The sequence below is a fragment of the Hoplias malabaricus genome, chromosome 3 (genome assembly GCF_029633855.1).
Source record: "Hoplias malabaricus isolate fHopMal1 chromosome 3, fHopMal1.hap1, whole genome shotgun sequence".
In the NCBI taxonomy this organism is placed as follows: domain Eukaryota; kingdom Metazoa; phylum Chordata; class Actinopteri; order Characiformes; family Erythrinidae; genus Hoplias; species Hoplias malabaricus.
In genome coordinates, this window is record NC_089802.1 from 23,194,274 (window position 1) to 23,213,939 (window position 19,666).

Below are 19,666 nucleotides of genomic sequence, written 5' to 3' on the forward strand. Positions count from 1 at the left end.
ATATTACCACCTTTGAATTTGTAGCACTGAATGTTGTTTTTTTTTTTTGCACTGAAATTATGCATCTGAATATAATTGCTCTTGAATAGAACTCGTGAATTTTAAATAACATGTTTTCACTGTTATTATTCAAGGTTAATAAATTAAAAAAAAAAATCAAGCTCAAAAAATTTCAAAAAATATATTTTCAAGTTGCTCAAATTTGGTAGACGAAATTCAGATACCAAAATACGAGTTACAAAAAATTCAGAGTACACATCCGGGATACCAAGGATGAGCTTCCATAGAAGCACTCTGGGACATCTTAAGAGCTGATATTCTGGAGTTTCTCTAGAGTTTCTTTAGAGTGCATATATGAAAGGGGCTCCTGTCTCTTTACTTTGTCTGAACAATTACTTGTCTGCCTGAACAACTATCAATCTCTCTGTCTAAACAATATGTCTCTTCTGCGTCTGAGAGGAACTTCAGGCACATAACCTGAGTAAGTGCATGCTTGTGCATTCTGTATTTATTTACCAACTTAACTGATCTTGTGGACTTCCTGTGTTGTGGCTCCAGTCACCTGACTGTAAGTCTCAACTGAAACCCATTATAAAGGTGTTAAGTAGCACTACTGATTCAATTAGGGAAACAATCAGCTCGAGGGAGTTTCAGCTGTGACCACTCCCTCAGGCCTTTTGTTCTCTACCAAACTGTCAGCGGGCGGTCTCAGCCGAGATAATCAATCACCAACACAGGACAGCTGTGTGAGATCTCCATTACAAAGAGTGATCCCTCTGAAGCGTCAGCCTTTGTGTTCAGCCTTTCTGGTGTGAAGACATTATGGGGTAAAGACATAACGTGTCCCCCAAGCGAGGCCACCAAACAAACAAACAAAGCCTAATTTTTCTCTTTCCACAATGTGTCCCCATCTCTGCTCTCTCTGGAACTCACAGGCGCTTTTACTTCCACAGACGGAAACACAACCTCGACAACCATCGCCCTCTATATCACACATCCCCACACATAACCAATTCCTTCTCTATAGGTCTGCGGTAAACAAAGCAGACTTCATCTCTGCCTATGCAAACCATCTTACGCTAGATATCCTAGCCCTCACTGAGACTTGGATCAAACTGGAAAACAGCACTACCCCCCCTGCTCTCTCCATCAACTACAGATTCTCCCATACCCCACGCAGATTCTCCCATACCCACATCCTGCTAAACGAGGTGGTGGTACGGGGCTGTTGATTTCCAACACATGGAAATATACCCAGTTTGAATCATCAGTCTCGTACAGCTCCTTCGAATACCATGCCATCCTGATGACTGCACCTGTAAAAATGTATGTGGTTGTTGTCCCCCAGGGCAACTGGGCGATTTCCTAGAAGAGCTACACACCCTGCTTTCTTCCATCCCTGAACATGACTGTCCCATGCTCATTCTCGGTGACATGAACATCCACCTAGACACTCCGGCCGCTGCTGATTTCTTCTCTCTGACCCACTCCTTTGAGCTACAGCAGGTATGCACCACTTCAACTCACAAAGCAGGTAATGCACTTGATCTCATTCTCACCAAACACTGCTTAATTAACTCTGTAAAAGTTACTCCTCTACATCTCTCTGACCATTACTGTATTCAGCTCAATGCTTGTCTCCCTCAGCAACCCACTGTGTCCGCTCCCTCTGTCCCCTTCTGGTGCAATCTCCGCAACCTATCTCCCACCCACTTTTCTGCCCTTGTGACTTCTGCTCTCCCACCCCCCAGCACCTTCTCATCTCTTGAGGTCAATGACGCCACAGAGTCACGCTGCACAACACTGAGCTCCTGCTTGGATCGCCTGTGCCCTCTGACCACCAGACCTGCAAGACCCATGCAGCCCCACCGGTGGCTTACTGACTCCCTTCGATCAATGCGAGCTAACCTCAGAGCTGCTGAGAGGAGATGGCGAAAAACAAAAGACCCATCACACCTGACACAACTGCAATCTCTGCTCTCAGCCTTCTCATCAAACGTCACCTCAGCAAAAAAGAAATTCTACCAAGACAAAATCAACAACGCTACTGACACCCGGAAGCTGTTTTCAACATTCAAGTCTCTACTGAACCCACCGCCTCCACACCCTGCAACCAACCCCACTGCTGACGCATTTGCTGACTTCTTCACCAGCAAAGTTGCTGCGATTAGCAGCCGGTTTTCTGACCCTTCTACAGAGCCTCCAGCTCTCCCTTCGAATCCTCCTAAACCTGCTGCTTCCTTCCCTTCTTTCACTCCTCTCACAGAAGACGAGGTATCAAATCTTCTTAGAGGCAGCCGTCCTACATCCTGTCCACTGGATCCCATTCCTACCACCCTACTGCAAACCATAGCTCCGTCCATTGTGTCCGCAGCCACTCATATAATCAATTCTTCACTAACCTCGGGAATATTTCCAAACACCTTCAAGCAAGCAAGTAGGCAACAAAATTCCTCTCCCAACATAACCTCCTTGACTTTAACCAATCCGGCTTCAAGAGCGGCCACTCGACGGAAACTGCGCTTCTGTCAATAATGGAAGCTCTTAAAGATGCCAAAGCGACAGGTCAGTCCTCAGTTCTCATCCTGCTTGACCTATCAGCAGCATTTGATACGGTCAACCATCACATCTTACTAAACAAACTTACTAACATGGGCTTTAAGAACAATGACCTCTCCTGGTTTGAGTCTTATCTCACTGGACGATCCTTCAGTGTGTCATGGCTTGGACAAACATCAGCGCGACACCACCTCACCACAGGTGTGCCCCAAGGCTCAGTGCGGGTACCCCTCCTCTTTGCCTTGTACACCACCTCTCTAGGCCCAGTCGTACATTCACACGGCTTCTCCTATCACTGCTATGCAGATGACACACAGCTCTATTTATCCTTTCCTCCAGGTGACACTTCAGTGGCAACTCGAATCTCTGACTGTCTCTCTGACATATCTACATGGATGAAGGAACATCACCTCCAATTGAATTTATCCAAAACTGAACTGCTGGTCCTCCCAGCCAAGCAAGCTATTCCCCGCAACATCAGCATCAAGCTAGAGTCCCTATCAGTGGCTCCCACCAAGACTGTAAGAAACCTGGGTGTCATGGTTGATGACCAGCTGACCATCGCAGATCATGTTACCGCTGTAGCTCGATCGTGCCGCTTCTCCCTATTCAACATAAGGAAGATTAGGCCATACCTAACTCAACATGCAACACAGCTCCTTGTTCAGACGTTAGTAATCTCCTGTCTTGACTATTGCAACGCCCTCCTGACAGGTCTTCCGGCCTGTGCTGTGAGACCGCTACAGATGATCCAGAATGCTGCAGCACGTCTGGTTTTCAACTAGCCAAAAAGAGCACGTCACCCCCCTATTAGTTGAGCTGCATTGGCTACCCTTAGCTGCTCGCATCAAATTTAAATCACTAATGATGGTCTACAGAGTATTCACTAGCTCTGCTCCCATCTACCTCAATGGACTCTTAAAACCATATGTTAGCACCCGCCCTCTCCGTTCCTCAAAGGAGCGCCAACTAACACGGCCAACCCCCCGTACAGGTCAGTCGAGGCTATTCTCCTCGTATATAGTAGTACATATACTTCCTATGTTTCCCTGAACTTTTCCTCTATACTCATATGTAAAAAAGGTTATTGCATCTCGCATTCAAAAAGGTGTCTGCCCCCTCCTCACCAGAAGTAAAGCTCATGCGGAAACTTTGGACAGTCACAGCTAAAAAGTCCATAAAATGACATCCATGATTTAAATATAAAAACAAACAAACAAAACCCCCATTTTATAAAATTCTGAGAATGTTTCCTCACCATGTGCTAGCTCTCTAGTCTGTATGCCTGCTTGAAACGGGTCTTGTGTGAAGCCCTGGTGTCAGTAAATAGGCAAAACAACATACTGCCTCAGTATGCAGTATGCTCTTTCTCTTGGCTCACTACAAAGGAAAGGCATTCATAGGTGGGTAATATTGACTTAATTTTGCTGTTTCAGATTACTTAAGGTGGAAATGTCTAAATTCAAGAGACGGCTAACTGCATTACTGCAAAGTGCTACAAAACCATATAACTTGCGTTACAAATGCGTTTTTGTGGTAATTCAAACATTGATTTTTTTTCCTCAGGTAAACTTTTTCACATTAAAAAATAAACACAGGGATTCTGAAAATATATAAGCCAGAGAGAACAGTGTTTCCCCACAATTGTAGATGTACCCTTTAATTTGCTCATGTTATTCACTTAAATATTCATTTAAACCCCACAAACCTGTGTTTAGCTACTTTCCTGCCCTCATAATTTACTTGATTTGTTTAAAACAGACACACCCCAGAGTTAACACCAATTATCTGCTCTCAATTCTACATTTTTTATTCATTTAAGACACACAAACCATGGACTTTACATCCCTTATCTGCCATTATTACTCATTTTATTTGTTTAAAACACAAAGTGCAGAATTTACATTTGTTATATGCTCTCAATACTGACTTTGTGTAAAACAACCAAACCACTTATTTGACACCTTTTATCCAAATATGTATGTCTGTACTTTTTTGTCTGTACTTTTTTGTCTGTACTTTTTCTGTAGTTTTTTGGAAATTACTTGATAACCTGTTAAGGATAAGTGCCTTGAAGCTGCGCCTACACTGAAGTTCTCACGGACTACTAACTATTATTACCAGTAGATTGACCAGAGGAGGATAGGTCACCCTTTGTGAGCCTTGGTTCCTCCCAAGGTTTCTTCCTCAGCTGAGAGAGTTTTTCCTTGCCACTGTTGCCCCTGGCTTGCTCACTTGGGGGTTTTTACATTTTTTTACATTTCATGTCAAATCTTTGTCTTACTGGAATTCTGTGAAGCTGCTTTGTGACAACATCAGTTGTAAAAAGTGCTATACAAATAAATTTGATTTGATTTGATTAAGGAGGAAATAGCCAAATCTGTATCTGTATCTGTTTTGCTGGGCTCTAAGCTGCCTCCATTATTCTTATACATTGCCAGTATTTTCTTTCTTTTTTCTGTCTCTATTCATGGGTCTTCATAGAAGGATCCTGAGGCCTTTTAGATCTAGATTATCTAAAATTATGTCTGTTTGCTCATCCACTTCCATTGCTCTATTACACTGTTTTTGTCTGACATTGTGTGTCATACTTGGCAACCCGGGTTATGTAAAATTTACTGTGATCGGCCAGAGGGCAGGATCACAGGCCGAATCACCAATAGAGTTCCGCTCTGTAACGGGCACTCCTCACAGGGGAATATACTGCTTGCAGCACAGATGTCATTGCTTCTTAGCATGTTTTCCTTCAGGAAATGCATTTTTTTATATGGAGCCTTTATCTGGCCAGTGGTTTTTACAAGTATGTTTCTATTTGCTTCTGATCATTACTTCCAAATGGGCAGGATCTATGAAAGTGCTTCTCATTTGAATACATGTACCCAGAGTCAGTTCTGTCCAGTAAGAAAAGTGACAAAGGACATTTCTTTTGGACAACTTGTGTTATCCAGCTAAATTGAGAAATCCAACTTTGTGAAACCCACTTCAGACATTACTTTTTTTATCCCGTGAAATGCAGCTATCTGCATATGTAGATGGATGGAAAATGTGTATTTGTAGTTTCACATTCATGACCAGAGACTAGACTCTTTGATGTGAGATAAATGCATGAGGTTGAAACTGCTTTTAAGGAGCTTGCTTAATCCCCATAGTTGCTTTGGAAAATGGAGAGACCAACACAGTGGAGACATGGGAGAGAAAGGAGGAGACAGATGAGACAGAGCCTGGAGATGGTGTTATGGAAGAAGCTGGAGGCCTTGGAGATGAGGCCCAATATGAGATGATGGAGGAAGACGAAGAGATGCCTGCTCCTAAACTGCCACCTCTTCCCCCAGATGCCCCAAAAAAGGAGCATGTTAATGTGGTATTCATTGGACATGTAGGTGCGTTAGTGTGTGCAGCATTCACCACTGGCACTCTATAATTTATTTACACACTTATTAATCTGATCACAAAGAAGTTTTGTATGGCTAACATTATGCTGACTAGTGCCTTCCTTTTTTTTCTTTTCTTTTCTTTTTTTTTTTTTTACTATTTTTTGTTTATTTTTTAGATGCTGGCAAGTCAACAATTGGTGGACAGATTATGTGAGTAATTTGTATATTATTTCAGATATGATTGAAACTTCATACATGTTAATGATAAATCAAATATTTCATGTTGATGCATGTTGTAAACAAAATACAACATCTAAAATGTTTCATTCAGGTATTTGACTGGTATGGTGGACAAAAGAACTCTTGAAAAATATGAAAAAGAAGCAAAAGAGAAGAACAGAGAGACGTGGTAGGAATGTTTTAATGTTTTCTGTTTTTTTTTTTTTTGGAACACATTGTTAAGTTGTATTTCTTTACTAAATACTGGGACTGAAGGGTTGCCATTATGATCCCCTAGAATGGTAGGAAATATGGAAGCTTAGGGAGTGACAGATCAGTACAGATCTCCTCCTTCAGCATTCACTGCTTAAGTGCCCATTAGCAAGGCAACCGACCTCCAGCTATTTCCTAGACACTGTACTGGCTAGATTGCTCACGTGTGTGTGTGTGTGTTGCTACAGATAGATTAAATGTGGAATCTCTGTTTCAATGACAGTAACATGTTCGTGCTTTTTTCCCCATGTTTTAACGTTTTTTAATTTTTAAAACTAATCTAGTCTGAGTTTTGGAGTAATATTACTATTATTATTTTTATTTTTTACAGGTATCTTTCCTGGGCTTTAGACACAAACCAGGAGGAGAGAGACAAAGGAAAAACTGTAGAAGTGGGAAGAGCCTACTTTGAAACAGAAAAAAAGCACTTTACCATCTTGGATGCACCCGGTCATAAGAGCTTCGTACCCAACATGATCGGTGGTGCTTCGCAGGCTGACTTGGCTGTGCTGGTTTGTTTTTGATTTTTTTTTAAATATTATTTTAGTTTTCTGCTAATAGCTTAATATTGTAGGTGACATTTTAACCTTTAGTTAGATGGCTGTAACAGTATGCATGTATGTATGTCCTAGCATATAGTGATGGCAGATCCAGGTTTTTCAGTTTAAGTTTGATTCAGATACACAACTGCAGATACTGATATAGGTTCCAATACAAGAGTTCTTTTTATTGTAATATTATCATTATTTTAGTAGGTTTTGTATTTAAGGTTACACCATGAGGCTGAAATACACTATATTTCCAAAAGTATTCACTCACCCATTCAGATCATTAAATTCAGGTGTTCCAATCACTTCCATTTCCACAGGTGTATAAAAACAAACACCTAGGCATGCAGACTGCTTGTATAAACATTTGTGAGAGTATGGGTCACTCTCAGGAGCTTAGTGAATCCTAGCATGGTACAGTGATAGGATTCAACCTGTGCAACAAGTCCATTTGTAAAATTTTGTAAAAAATGTACATTTAGGGGAAACCCTCATTTACAGTGTAGCCAAGCATTACAATTTTACAACAAAGGGATTGAAAAAAAAATTATGGATAATAAAATAATAATGATAAAAAAATAAAACCAAGAATAAAACAAAAACTAATGAAAGAATATATATATATATATATATATATATATGTGTGTGTGTGTGTGTGTGTATGTATGTTCCACTCTTATTTATTAATTTATGACTTTTTGTATTTCTTTTAATTTGATGATTATAACTGACAACTAATGAAAACCCCAAATTCAGTATCTCAGAAAATTTGAATATTTCTTAAGACCAATACAAAAATTGGATTTTTAGAAATGCTGGCCAACTGAAAAGTATGAACATGTAAAAGTATGAGCATGTACAGCACTCAATATTTAGTTGGGGCTCCTTTTGCCTGAATTACTGCAGCAATGTGGCATGGCATGGAGTCAATCAGTGATAGCAGTGAAGCACTGCTCAGGTGATATGAGAGCCCAGGTTGCTCTGATATTGGCCTTCAGCACTTCTGCATTGTTGGGTCTGGTGTATTGCATCTTCCTCTTCACAATACGAGGTCAGGTGAGTTTGCTGGCCAATTAAGAACGGGGATACCATGGTCCTTAAACCATGTACTGGTAGTTTTGGCAATGTGTGCAGATGCCAAGTCTTGTTGGAAAATGAAATCTGTATCTCCATAAAGTTGGTCCGCAGCAGGAAGCATGAAGTGCTCTAAAACTTCCTGGTAGATGGCTGCATTGACCTTGGACCTCAGAAAACACTTTTTTATTTAAAGATTTTTATTCTGACTTTAATTAATATATATATATATATATATATATATATATATATATATATATATATATATATATATATATATATATATATAAGTTAAAGTCAGAATAAAAATCTCAAAAAGTCATAAATTAATAAATAAGAGTGGAACATAAAAACCTAAGACCAACAGCAGTAAAAACAGAAGTAATGTCTAAAAATATTAAACGAAGTAATAACTGAAAATAATAATAAAAAAACTAAAAATGAAATAATAATTATAATACAATAAAAAAAAGGTAAAAGAAAATGTAAAAAGTTAAAATATACCGCATATCATACAAATGTTAACTAAAATCAAACAAACCACTAACATGTGTAGAGTTGATTAGAAATTAAGAGTTTAAAATGACTAAATTACACCACTGAGATTAGCTTTAGTATTTCCTGTAGTGAATTCCAGCTCGCTGGTGCACTGTAGATAAAAGCACTTTTTCCCAGTTCAGTAAAAACTTTTGGTACCTGAAGGTTGATCCTATCACTGGAGTCTGTCTGGTAATTTGTGTTATTTTCAGTGAGCATTGTTGAGATTATATGACTGCATATGGCCAGAAAGTGCTTTAAATATTAAAAATAAATAAATAAATAAATAAATAAATAACAGTGTGTTTCTCGGCACACAACTGTAGAAGACCAGCCAGCCTTTTCAAATAATAAACTGTGATGTGTGCTATAGGGGTCACCAGTAATGAATCTTAAATCCGAATGTTATATAGAATCTAATGTTTTCAATGTAGCTGTAGATGCTTGTCTGTAAATGGCTTCACCATAACCCAGTACAAACAGCATCTTTTTCCTTGTGTGTTTGAAAACATGATTTGTTTTTGATAAAGGAAGCCACAGATAAAGAAGTTTTTGCATCAGCTTATCTGTGTTTGTTTACAAACTGAAAAAAATACATTTATCATATAGCCATATACCAAGGTACTTATGCACTAACTGTTTCCATGTCAGATCCCTTTAGGGTTATGATTTTACAAGATTTAAACTCGCATAAATTTTGTTTTCTCAGCATATTTCTCAGCAAGTTCATGATTAGAAAAAGCAGACTGTTAGGCAGTAAGTTCATTCACTTCATTATTAATGTGGTCAGCTGAGCAATATAAAATAGTGTCACCAGCAAATAGATGTATTTTGCAGTCAACAATGGAAGTGCCAGTATCATTTATATAAAGATTAAAAAGAGTCTGTCTAAGAATTGATCCTTATGGGACACCCTTAGTGATTTGTAGCAGTTCTGATTTTATTTGTCACAGGTCTATAAGGTTCTAAAATTTCACCTGTGACTTTTATAATGTTGATAATGCTTAGGACTTTAGCAACCATATGAGGAGAGGCTATGTGCAATTTAGAGACCATGGCTTACAGCAAGTGGAGTATGTAATTTCATTTGGGGGTCTATTGTATTAGCACTGTCAAATAAATGTCCAGCAGCTACAAAATGGTTTTTAAATGCTTGTCAGAGTTTGGACAGTATTTGGGTTGGAGCGAGTATCTCATTTTGGATTTGGGTTTGAGTATCTCATTTCTTATCCAAGGATTAGACCTATCTCACATTTAAGTATGTCTATCATGACCAGAAATGATTTGCAAAATGTTCTTATGTCAACATCTAGGATTTCAAAGGTATAAGCACCAGTGACATACACTACATGAATTTAGCCCAATTTTGGCACAGTTTTGTCGTATCGGACAAATTTCCAATGTTGGAACTGAATTTGAGAGTCGGGCAAGTAGCAGTCATATAGCATGACATAATCAAAGAACAGTGATGTGGCATCTGGGACAACCCTAGACAACACAATGAAACGTCTAGCGTGTTAGAATTTTTAGGATTGTTTCGCCTACTCTGACAAATCCTACATATCCTATGACATTCCTTGACAATGACCAAGAGGAGGACAGAGCGCTGTCTGGCACACATGTAAACACAGAGAAGATAGAGGGAGGCTACTGCTGCAGCTGTCATGTAGGAAAAACAAAACTCATCATCAGCACAAACAACAACATGGGTATCAATCAAGCTTCCAAAAAAATCTAAAGGTTAGAGGATGGGCATAGCTACCCCAAATGCAGACAATAATGGGAATTAACCTGGTCGAATAAGCATCAAATATATTAAGTTTATAAATCTTACCAAACAAGACAAAATCACTTTGTTTTGTTTGAGAGACTGCTCATCAGGGAGTTGGTGGAATGCTTCAATTTTGAAAATTCACATGGCATTTTGAGGATCTTGATATTTTCCTGTGTGTGGAGCTAGATTACTTTATGCGCCCCCCAAAATTTCAAATAATTTTTTTAGTTGTTGTTACCAAGTTTTGTAGGAACCTATTGCAAATATATTTATTGGCTTCCATTAGCTCCACCCAACCGGAAGTCAGCCATATTGGAATTTGATCTATTTTTTGCCAACTCATTCAAAATCTTGACCAGATTACCTCAAAATTTGGTCAGGATACACTTATAATGATAAATTCAGAAGGAATAGTCAATTACTCAAATGATGACGTATGAAAACGAGGGCAGCAAACAAGAAGTTTATACATCTTGAATATGCTTGGTGATTTGAAGGTCTTACAATGAACGAAATCTCTTTTAAATTTTACACATGCATGTTTTCTAGGACATCACTTTATCTGACATAATATTTTAGCCTAACGGTGTTGAAGGGACACAATAGAACCACCTATAATAAACTTTCTTATAAATGTGCAGTTCTTTTGTCATTTAACTTGAGTGAGGCCATTTTTTAATTTATAACTGTGGTCGCCTACCTGAACAGAGTTAATTAGGCTTTCTTGAAATAAACATGTCATGACAAATGATGAAGAAATGATATATATCTAATATGGGGACATAATGGGGGGATGGTGTTTAATTTCAAATGCAACATTGGACACATTGCACCTCCGGTTATTTATTTACCATTTAACTGTTTAACTTCTACTACTGCTGCTTCTGCAGTGGATCCTCTGGACTCTGTTTTGTTTACATTGATGCGCTGAAATGCATTGTGCTATATACGTGCATTCCCTTACCTCTGCTGCGAGCTCTCTTCCCTCTGTTTTTCACTTGTAGCTGCTTCTCTCCTGGGTGAGTCTCCACTCATTCTGTAAGATTCTGGCTGCTAGTTATAGATCTGTATGGTTGTTGTCAGCGTCGTGGCTGTCTGGTGCTGCGGGCTGGCTAACGTGGCAAGCTTTGAGTGTCTCCCACGGGAGTTCTCACTTAAGTTTTCTTTTTTTTTGGACATTCTGATTGGCTGGCTGCCTCCCCTACAAAATGATCTACAAATGGTGTTTCCCCGATCACTGCTTTTTCCTTATTTATTTATTTATTTATTATTATTATTTTTAAATATTGGGCTAGCTGTGGTTGGTCTATCTGCTTATCACTGCTCGAGTCTCAGCTGGACAGTTCTATATATAAGTTATGTCAGTCACTTGGCATAACCCGGCACTAGGGCTGTGCTGTATCATATTGTGCGCAATAATATCGCAAATTGTCAAATAATAAAAAAATCTATCATGATTATCGTCATTCTGATTTGTTTACGTAATGACGTTGTGCAGTTACATGTAATTTAGGCACAGCAACAGGTAAGATTGAAATTTGCTCTGCGTTCAAAGAATTTGCTCCAAAAGACGAGTGACTTCAGTCGTGTGGAGGTGATTTGGATATAATATATTCATATTCTATATATTATTTTTTGTTACAATGTCAAAACCCTGGTAAGTTACAGTTCTTTACAAAATAAGCAAATGCTTACACATTTATTTGTTGTCCCTTCTGAACGTATGAAATTGTTAGACATGTATGAAAACAAAATGTTGTACATAATTAAATAAATAAAATATATTATTAATTGAATATAATTAATATTATAAAAAAATTGTTGCAATAGTGTGTTCTGGAAATGTATGCTTTTCATTATCGCCAAGAATATCATTATCAGCAAAATACCCTGAAATATCATCTTATTATTTTAGGGCCATATTGGCCACGCCTATCTGGCACCCACGCTACATTAACGCTCCCAAGACCTCGACTTACCGTGTATTGTTCTTCGGACTCTGCTATTCCTGTCATATGATCTAGTGGGCACCAGCACTTCGCAACACCTTACAGTCTGTCCCTCGAGCCACCCCACTGCCATCGATGAACTGCTCCAACACGTCAAACTTGGACTACTTAACTCTTGTTGTATCACAGAAAAATCTCCTTTACTTAATGATCTCATGGTTGTGAACCACATCAGTGTGTTTTTCCTCACTTAGACATGGCAAAAACCTGGTGAACATCTTAATCTGTTAGCACCTAGTGATTGTAGATATTTAGCTAAGCCCAGGCCACAGGGGAAGGGCTGGTCTCGATGTTATTTTTGATGATTCACTTAATGTATGTCACTGTGAGTTTCATGAGGTAAAGTCATTTGAATACATGGCTCTGAAACTGCTCTGCTCAACCCCTGTGCAGTTTCTGTTAATCTATTGCCCACAAAGGCTTCCTCTGACGACTTCACAGAACTTTGAACATGCTTGAGGATTTTAACCACCCATGTTGATGCTATCTGTTAATTGACAACTGAATTTGAGTCTTTGTTGGACTATTTTAGCCTGACACATGTTGATTTTCCCCACACACATTGGATTTAATTTGTTCTTCTGGTCTAATCTGTTACCTCTGTCTCTGGCTCTATTGTTGGTATTTCTGACCACAAGCTTGTTAAAGAATCTGTTATCATCTTGTTTGCACGTCAGTGCAGTACATCTACTGTCTCCTTCCGTAATATCAAATCTATTGAACTTCAATTGTTTTCTGCCCTTCTTCAGTCAGTTGCCACATTTGTAAGGAACATGCATTTGTGGGATGAGCAGTAGAGCATGAGGGTTGCGCCCATGAGAAATTTGCCAAATCCTCTCTGCCAATGCCAAACAGCTTATTTTATGTGATGGTGTTGTATTGTCAGGAGGAGTAACCATTTATTTATTTCATCTGGAAACAGAGGCATTAATCAAGAATGAACTACAGTTGACCCTTGATCTCCAGCTCTGCCCCTCACCAAGGCAGAGAAACTACCCCCTCTTTCTGTTGGGACATCAAACACACATGCGGACACACACAGACTCTAGCCACCATATTTGGTCAATGGCCACCAGAAGTAATGGCCAAAAGCCGTTTGCACCCCACTTAACTCAAATCACTCATTGATCAATAGTCTAATAGGCTGTTGGATGATCATTGGTAAAGCGGAACCTTAATGCCTGGTCACATGCTGTTTCCCCCCAGCAATCACCCTTCTCGGAAACAAATGAGCTTCCCATCTCTACAATTCCTTTGCTCAAACACTCACTAAAACACTCACAGAGAACAATAGGACTCCATGCTGAAATTCATTTTTCATTCAAAATCAATCAAAAGTACCACCTACATCAGACAATGGGAATTGAAATGACGATTAAAATGATACCTTGTTTGGCTTGTGTAGTGTATGTTGTGTATACACTGTAATATATATATATAAATATTTAATGAACTTTGATATATATAGAATGAATGCTGATATATATAGAATGAAAGCTGATATATATATAGAATGAACTTTGATATATATAGAATGAAAGTTGATATATATAGAATGAACGCTGATATATATAGAATGAATGCTGATATATATAGAATGAACTTTGATATATAGCAAGCCAAACAGGAAATATTTAATGAACTTAGATATATATAGAATGAACTTTGATATATATAGAATGAACTTTGATATATATAGAATGAACACTAATATATATAGAATGAACGCTGATATATATAGAATGAACGCTGATATATATAGAATGAACATTGACTGTCTCGTTTCCGAAGGCTTTACTGCTATCTGTTTATTGTTGCCATGGAGGCAATCACCAGCCTCGCGGTGCGCGATTTCAAAATAAGAGCGGACAGTGCGATTGAAAATAAAAATCATAATAATAAAAAAAAATTTTTTCAAAACAGCTCTCGTGCCAGAACTAGATGCCCAATGGAGGCCGCTATTTGAGTATGGGGGATATAGAATGAACGCTGATATATATAGAATGATCATGGCCAAGGACTTCCGAACCATTCTGGAGGATCATGTGCATTCAATGGTTCAAACATTGTATCCTGAAGGTGATTCTGTGTATCAGGATAACAATGCACGAATACACACAGCAAGACTGGTGAAAGATTGGTTTGTTGAACACGAAAGTGAAGTTGAACATCTCCCATGGCCTGCACAGTCACCAGATCTAAATATTATTGAGCAACTTTGGGGTGTTTTGGAGGAGCGAATCAGGAAACGTTTTCCTCCACCAGCATCACGTAGTGACCTGGCCACTATCCTGCAAGAAGAATGGCTTAAAATCCCTCTGACCACTGTACAGGACTTTCTCAAGACAAATTGCTGCTGTATTGGCCACAAAAGGAGGCCCTACACCACACTAATACATTATTGTTGTCTAAAACCAGGTGTTTTAGTTTCATTGTCCAACCCCTGTCAGCTTTCATTCTATATATATCAGCGTTCATTCTATATATATCAAAGTTCATTCTATATATATTAAAGTTCATTCTATATATATCAACTTTCATTCTATATATATCAAAGTTCATTCTATATATATCAACTTTCATTCTATATATATCAAAGTTCATTCTATATATATCAACTTTCATTCTATATATATCAACTTTCATTCTATATATATATATCAGCGTTCATTCTATATATATATCAGCGTTCATTCTATATATATCAAAGTTCATTCTATATATATCAGCGTTCATTCTATATATCAGAGTTCATTCTATATATATCAACTTTCATTCTATATATATCAAAGTTCATTCTATATATATATCAACTTTCATTCTATATATATCAAAGTTCATTCTATATACAACAACTTTCATTCTATATATATCAGCGTTCATTCTATATATATCAAAGTTCATTCTATATATATCAACTTTCATTCTATATATATATCAGCGTTCATTCTATATATATCAATTTTCATTCTATATAAATCAAAGTTCATTCTATATATAACAACTTTCATTCTATATATATCAACTTTCATTCTATATATATCAGCGTTCATTCTATATATATCAAAGTTCATTCTATATATATCAACTTTCATTCTATATATATCAAAGTTCATTCTATATATATCAACTTTCATTCCATATATATCAGCGTTCATTCTATATATATATATATATATATTTATATATTGTGGTTGTAGCGTTTGACCTTATTCAAACTCTTCTGGTTACTGACGTTTTGACTAATGATAATAATTGTTTATTGTTATGATTGACTTAAATGACAAAAACATTAACAAGTAGTTGGAGAATGAATACTGTCATCGCTACGTGAGTTCTTCAGGATTTTCAGACTTTTAATGAACAGACTCCACACACTGTTATTTCAAATAATGGAAATATTTTATTAAAAGGAAAAAAGAATATTTACTTAACATAGCAATCTCACAGCATCAATGCACGTGAAGCTGATTCGAATTTAAAGATAAGCTAGGCGATATGACTTGTGACTAATGTGTTACTAACTGAGATTTAATTAACGTATAAATTTATCAAGAGACTTAATTCAATTTTCAGCTCTGGAAGTGGGTAGTTTTAGCTTACTTTTCGGCCGATCTCAACCACTCGACAGGTACAGAGGCTCTTTGAGGTTATGGAAGAGAGGAGTTCCGCTTAGTTCCCGCAGTTCTTCCGTGAAAGTTTTCAGGCTGGGTCATCGTGGATTTAGTCACCCAAGAGTCAAGCCGCCTTGGGCGTACTCCGAGTGTGGTGACGTAGACGAAAGGATTCCCTCTGGCTCACTGTCCTGAGTGGGAGGTTCCAACCATATGGAAGCTTTGAACGAGAAGTTTCGCTGGCTCTTGCCAATCGAGTCAATAGGCTTATACTTATTTTATGATTTTCTTCCATCTCGGCGGTGTTTCTTACTCTGGCCACGAATAAGTTTCACCTGCTTCAGTCGTGAGATTAAAGATTGGGCGATAAAACATAAACACGATTACACAAAGATTACTTAGAGTTACTTGACGTTACGTTGTCGTTTCGAAGAATGTCGTTTCGAAGAATGAAAAGCGTCGCACTTGAAGAGAGTGAGCGCAACGTGAGAAGGTCACTGGAGAGCGGCAGAAGAGCTCTGAGAAGAGCGGAAGTTAGAAGAGCGAGAAGAGGAAGCGAGAGAGGACGACATGAGCCGGGCACTCTCTTTTCAAAGGTGGCGCGGTCACGCCCAATTGGGAGGTATCCTTCCTTTGATTGGATCCTGGGTCTGAGGCTCACGTGACTTGTTTCACGTTTCAGATAGAGAGAAAAGATTCACGTATACAAAAAAATTACTTATACATATTTGTGGTATAGCACAATGAGTGTCCTGGATTATTAATATTAAATATCTATGTATATATATCTTGGGTATTTTACGATTACATCTCACTACAATATTATGTTAGAGGTTAGATACTAATTCGTTTTCCTAATCAGAGACAGAAACTTTCCTTCATGATTGAAACAGTAATACACATCACTTCATTAGTTGGTAGACGTTCATCTGAGGACAACAGAGAGTGACATTCATACATATTGCATAAACATATTTATTAAAATTCAATTAAGTCCTTTATGTATTTAGACGGCCGCAGGGCGAAACGTGATTTCGCAAACGTCCACTTGGGGTCGCTGTTGGTCCATGCTGTTCGTCCTGTGCGGTTGGGTTAACAGGAGTTCAGGGCGAGGTCAATCCTGTTAGCCATCTGTTGATCTTACATACGATAAGGTTTGCCATCTTGACGCCGCTCGTCATAAAACTGGATTGTTAATCCTAGTCTTCACCACTTTGTTTGATTTTCTTTTTGCCTAAAAGCATCATAAACTGGGTGTGTTATCTTTAGAGGAGGGGGTCATAGCCAGGCGTCCTTTGATGCAGACCTTAGGTGTGTGCGTGTGTGTGTGTGGGGAGGGGAGCAGAGTCTGTACGCGCACACACAATTCTGTGGAATGTGGGGTTCTGTTCCAAAAAAAAAATCCTTATTAGAGTGGAGAGTTTTTCATTCAGAACTTTTCATTTCTTTATTCGATCCATACTCCACTACATTCCCCCCTTTTTCAGTTTTATGGTCCGGCAGGGAGCATGGAGCTGAAAAGAACTTTTGCTGTGGAGGAAGGTGAGATCAGCAAGCATATTCAAACACATTTCCAAAGCTGATGTCTTCCTATCAGTGTATGGGTGCGTATGGAGTGTTGATGTTTGCATGCTGAAGGGATTCTAATTATTTAGGGGTAGGTCTTGTTCAAACGCAACCTCGAGAGCTGGTTCTTCGACATGGCCTTTGGCTTCATATCTAAAACTTGGGGGTTCACCTCTCTGGGCTCTCTTATGTCTAATGAATTTGACCATTTTATTAGACCAAGTTTCTAACCTGCTCTGTAGGGCTCAAGTGCGTTTGAAATAGAACCAAGCTATACCAAAGGTCAAAAGATATCCTAATCCTACCAGTGTAACTAGTAAGGTGTCTGGAGTGGACCATGCATAGGTGACAGGCTGAACTGGCCATAGGGGTTGAGACAACAGCTCTCTAAGAGTGTTATCAATAGGGGTTAGATCAATGACTTGGGTTCCGTCATATTCTAGGCGAGTTAGTGTTTTAGTATCTAGCTCGATGGTGTGTTTGGAGAAGAACTCTGAGATTTCTATGTCACTCTCATATTGGTCAGGGTTCAGGTGATACAGGGCCAGGTCTCCTACATGTAGGATTGCGTTTACGGGGATGTCTACCCAGAAAGTCTGGCTAGGAAGGGGTACCCTTTCTGAGGTGTCATGTTGATCATAGGTTAGTAGGGCCTCTCTAAAGGGGGTGTTGACCAACCAACGGTTTCCAACAATCTCAGCTTGGGTACTAGTTACCAAACGTCGGGGTGTGACGACTACTGGACATTGAGTATTACTTATCATAGGCTTAAGGCCACAGATTCCATTTGCGCTGTCATGAATAAAAGGTTTGCTAGGGCACAAGTAGTGGATTTCTTTAGTGAGTGTGCACATAAGCAAGTTGGGTACCAGATATAGGTCAGGGTTATCGTCTTGGTATGCTACAAGAGATGTCGTCTTTACACGAACATAGGCAGAATCTTGCCAGAAGCCAATGTTGACAACATCTTTCAAACGGTAGATGTGTTCCGGCACCATTATAGGAAGGTTAATGATGAATGCTATTTTTCTGTCTTGAGGATTGACATAAATTGGGATGGCGCTACCTAAGGTATAGGCTAGGTGGGCCTGGAGATCAGTAACTACATCTCGAGTTGCTGTAGACAAAATCTCCTGTACTAAGGATAGAGGCACCAGATAGGGAGGAAATCTCCCCATGGCTAGGCTATTCACAGAGCTGATTTCTTGTAGCATATCAGACAATAGCATATTCACCAGCTGGATTTGGGCAAGGTCAAGTTGCACTACTGAAAGCATAGAGTTAACCGTCTGAAGCGTTTTGTTCAAAGCGACACTGTGAGCATTGAGTACTACGACGGTGCCACGTAGGGTTTGCCCAATTGTTTGCAGGTGCTGCTGCTGTTTGTTTAATTGGGATTTAATGTTTGGAATTTCTGCTTGCAATCCTCCTACTTGACGTTTGACAGTGGCTACATTGATGGCGTTGACGGCGGACGTTCCGAGACTCAGTTGCGATCCCACAGTTGCAGCTGCCATTAGCAATCCGCCTATGAAGCGTTTAGACTGTTTGTTAAAACCATTTAGTTATGATTGCGTTACGGTAAACTTTTGTAGCTGGTGGAGCATATGAGTTACATCAGCTTCAGCATGGCTGATAGCTTCCTCAGGCCATCTAACTCCATTCCGGCCAGTCTGCAAGGTGGTTATCGGTAGGTTTTTACTACACGCTTCAGCGAGATTCAACCGTACGAATACTCTCTGGGTATGGAGGCGGCAATTATTGATTAGCAGTCCCGGCTGGTCTTTCAGTATTATTCCAGAGTCAGGACCTGTTTCAATCACTTCAGGGAGTACGGCGGTTCCTAGGGAGCCGGCGATCAGGAGAATGAGCAGCCGGCCATCCTACCGGGAGAGATGCTCATGGTTAGATTTAGGGTATTTACGGCGAGTCGTTTTAGACAAGTTATGAAGTTTTTCACTGTACCCCCCTTTTGATAAAAAATTTCTAGGGTAAACACTCTACAATAATTGACGATGAGGGACTAGGGTCTTGCACCCTGAGTGTCTTCAGTCTGGTTAGAAGCTTGTTGCCTGCTAAAGAGTGAGAGGAAAAGGGGAAAAGGGATAGAAGAACTAAG

The 19,666-nt window shown here is 39.1% G+C and overlaps 1 protein-coding gene across 3 annotated transcripts in view; it reads left to right on the top strand.

The window, feature by feature from the left end:
- The window catches only part of gspt1 (G1 to S phase transition 1), a 105,171-nt gene that overhangs the window by 43,066 nt on the left and 42,439 nt on the right, over positions 1-19,666 (top strand). For all 3 annotated transcript variants that reach the window (XM_066663346.1, XM_066663345.1, XM_066663344.1), the window contains 4 exons: positions 5,709-5,939; positions 6,110-6,143; positions 6,265-6,342; positions 6,757-6,937. In XM_066663346.1, the coding sequence (XP_066519443.1) occupies positions 5,709-5,939; positions 6,110-6,143; positions 6,265-6,342; positions 6,757-6,937 (524 nt within the window). The remainder of the gene's footprint in view (positions 1-5,708; positions 5,940-6,109; positions 6,144-6,264; positions 6,343-6,756; positions 6,938-19,666) is intronic.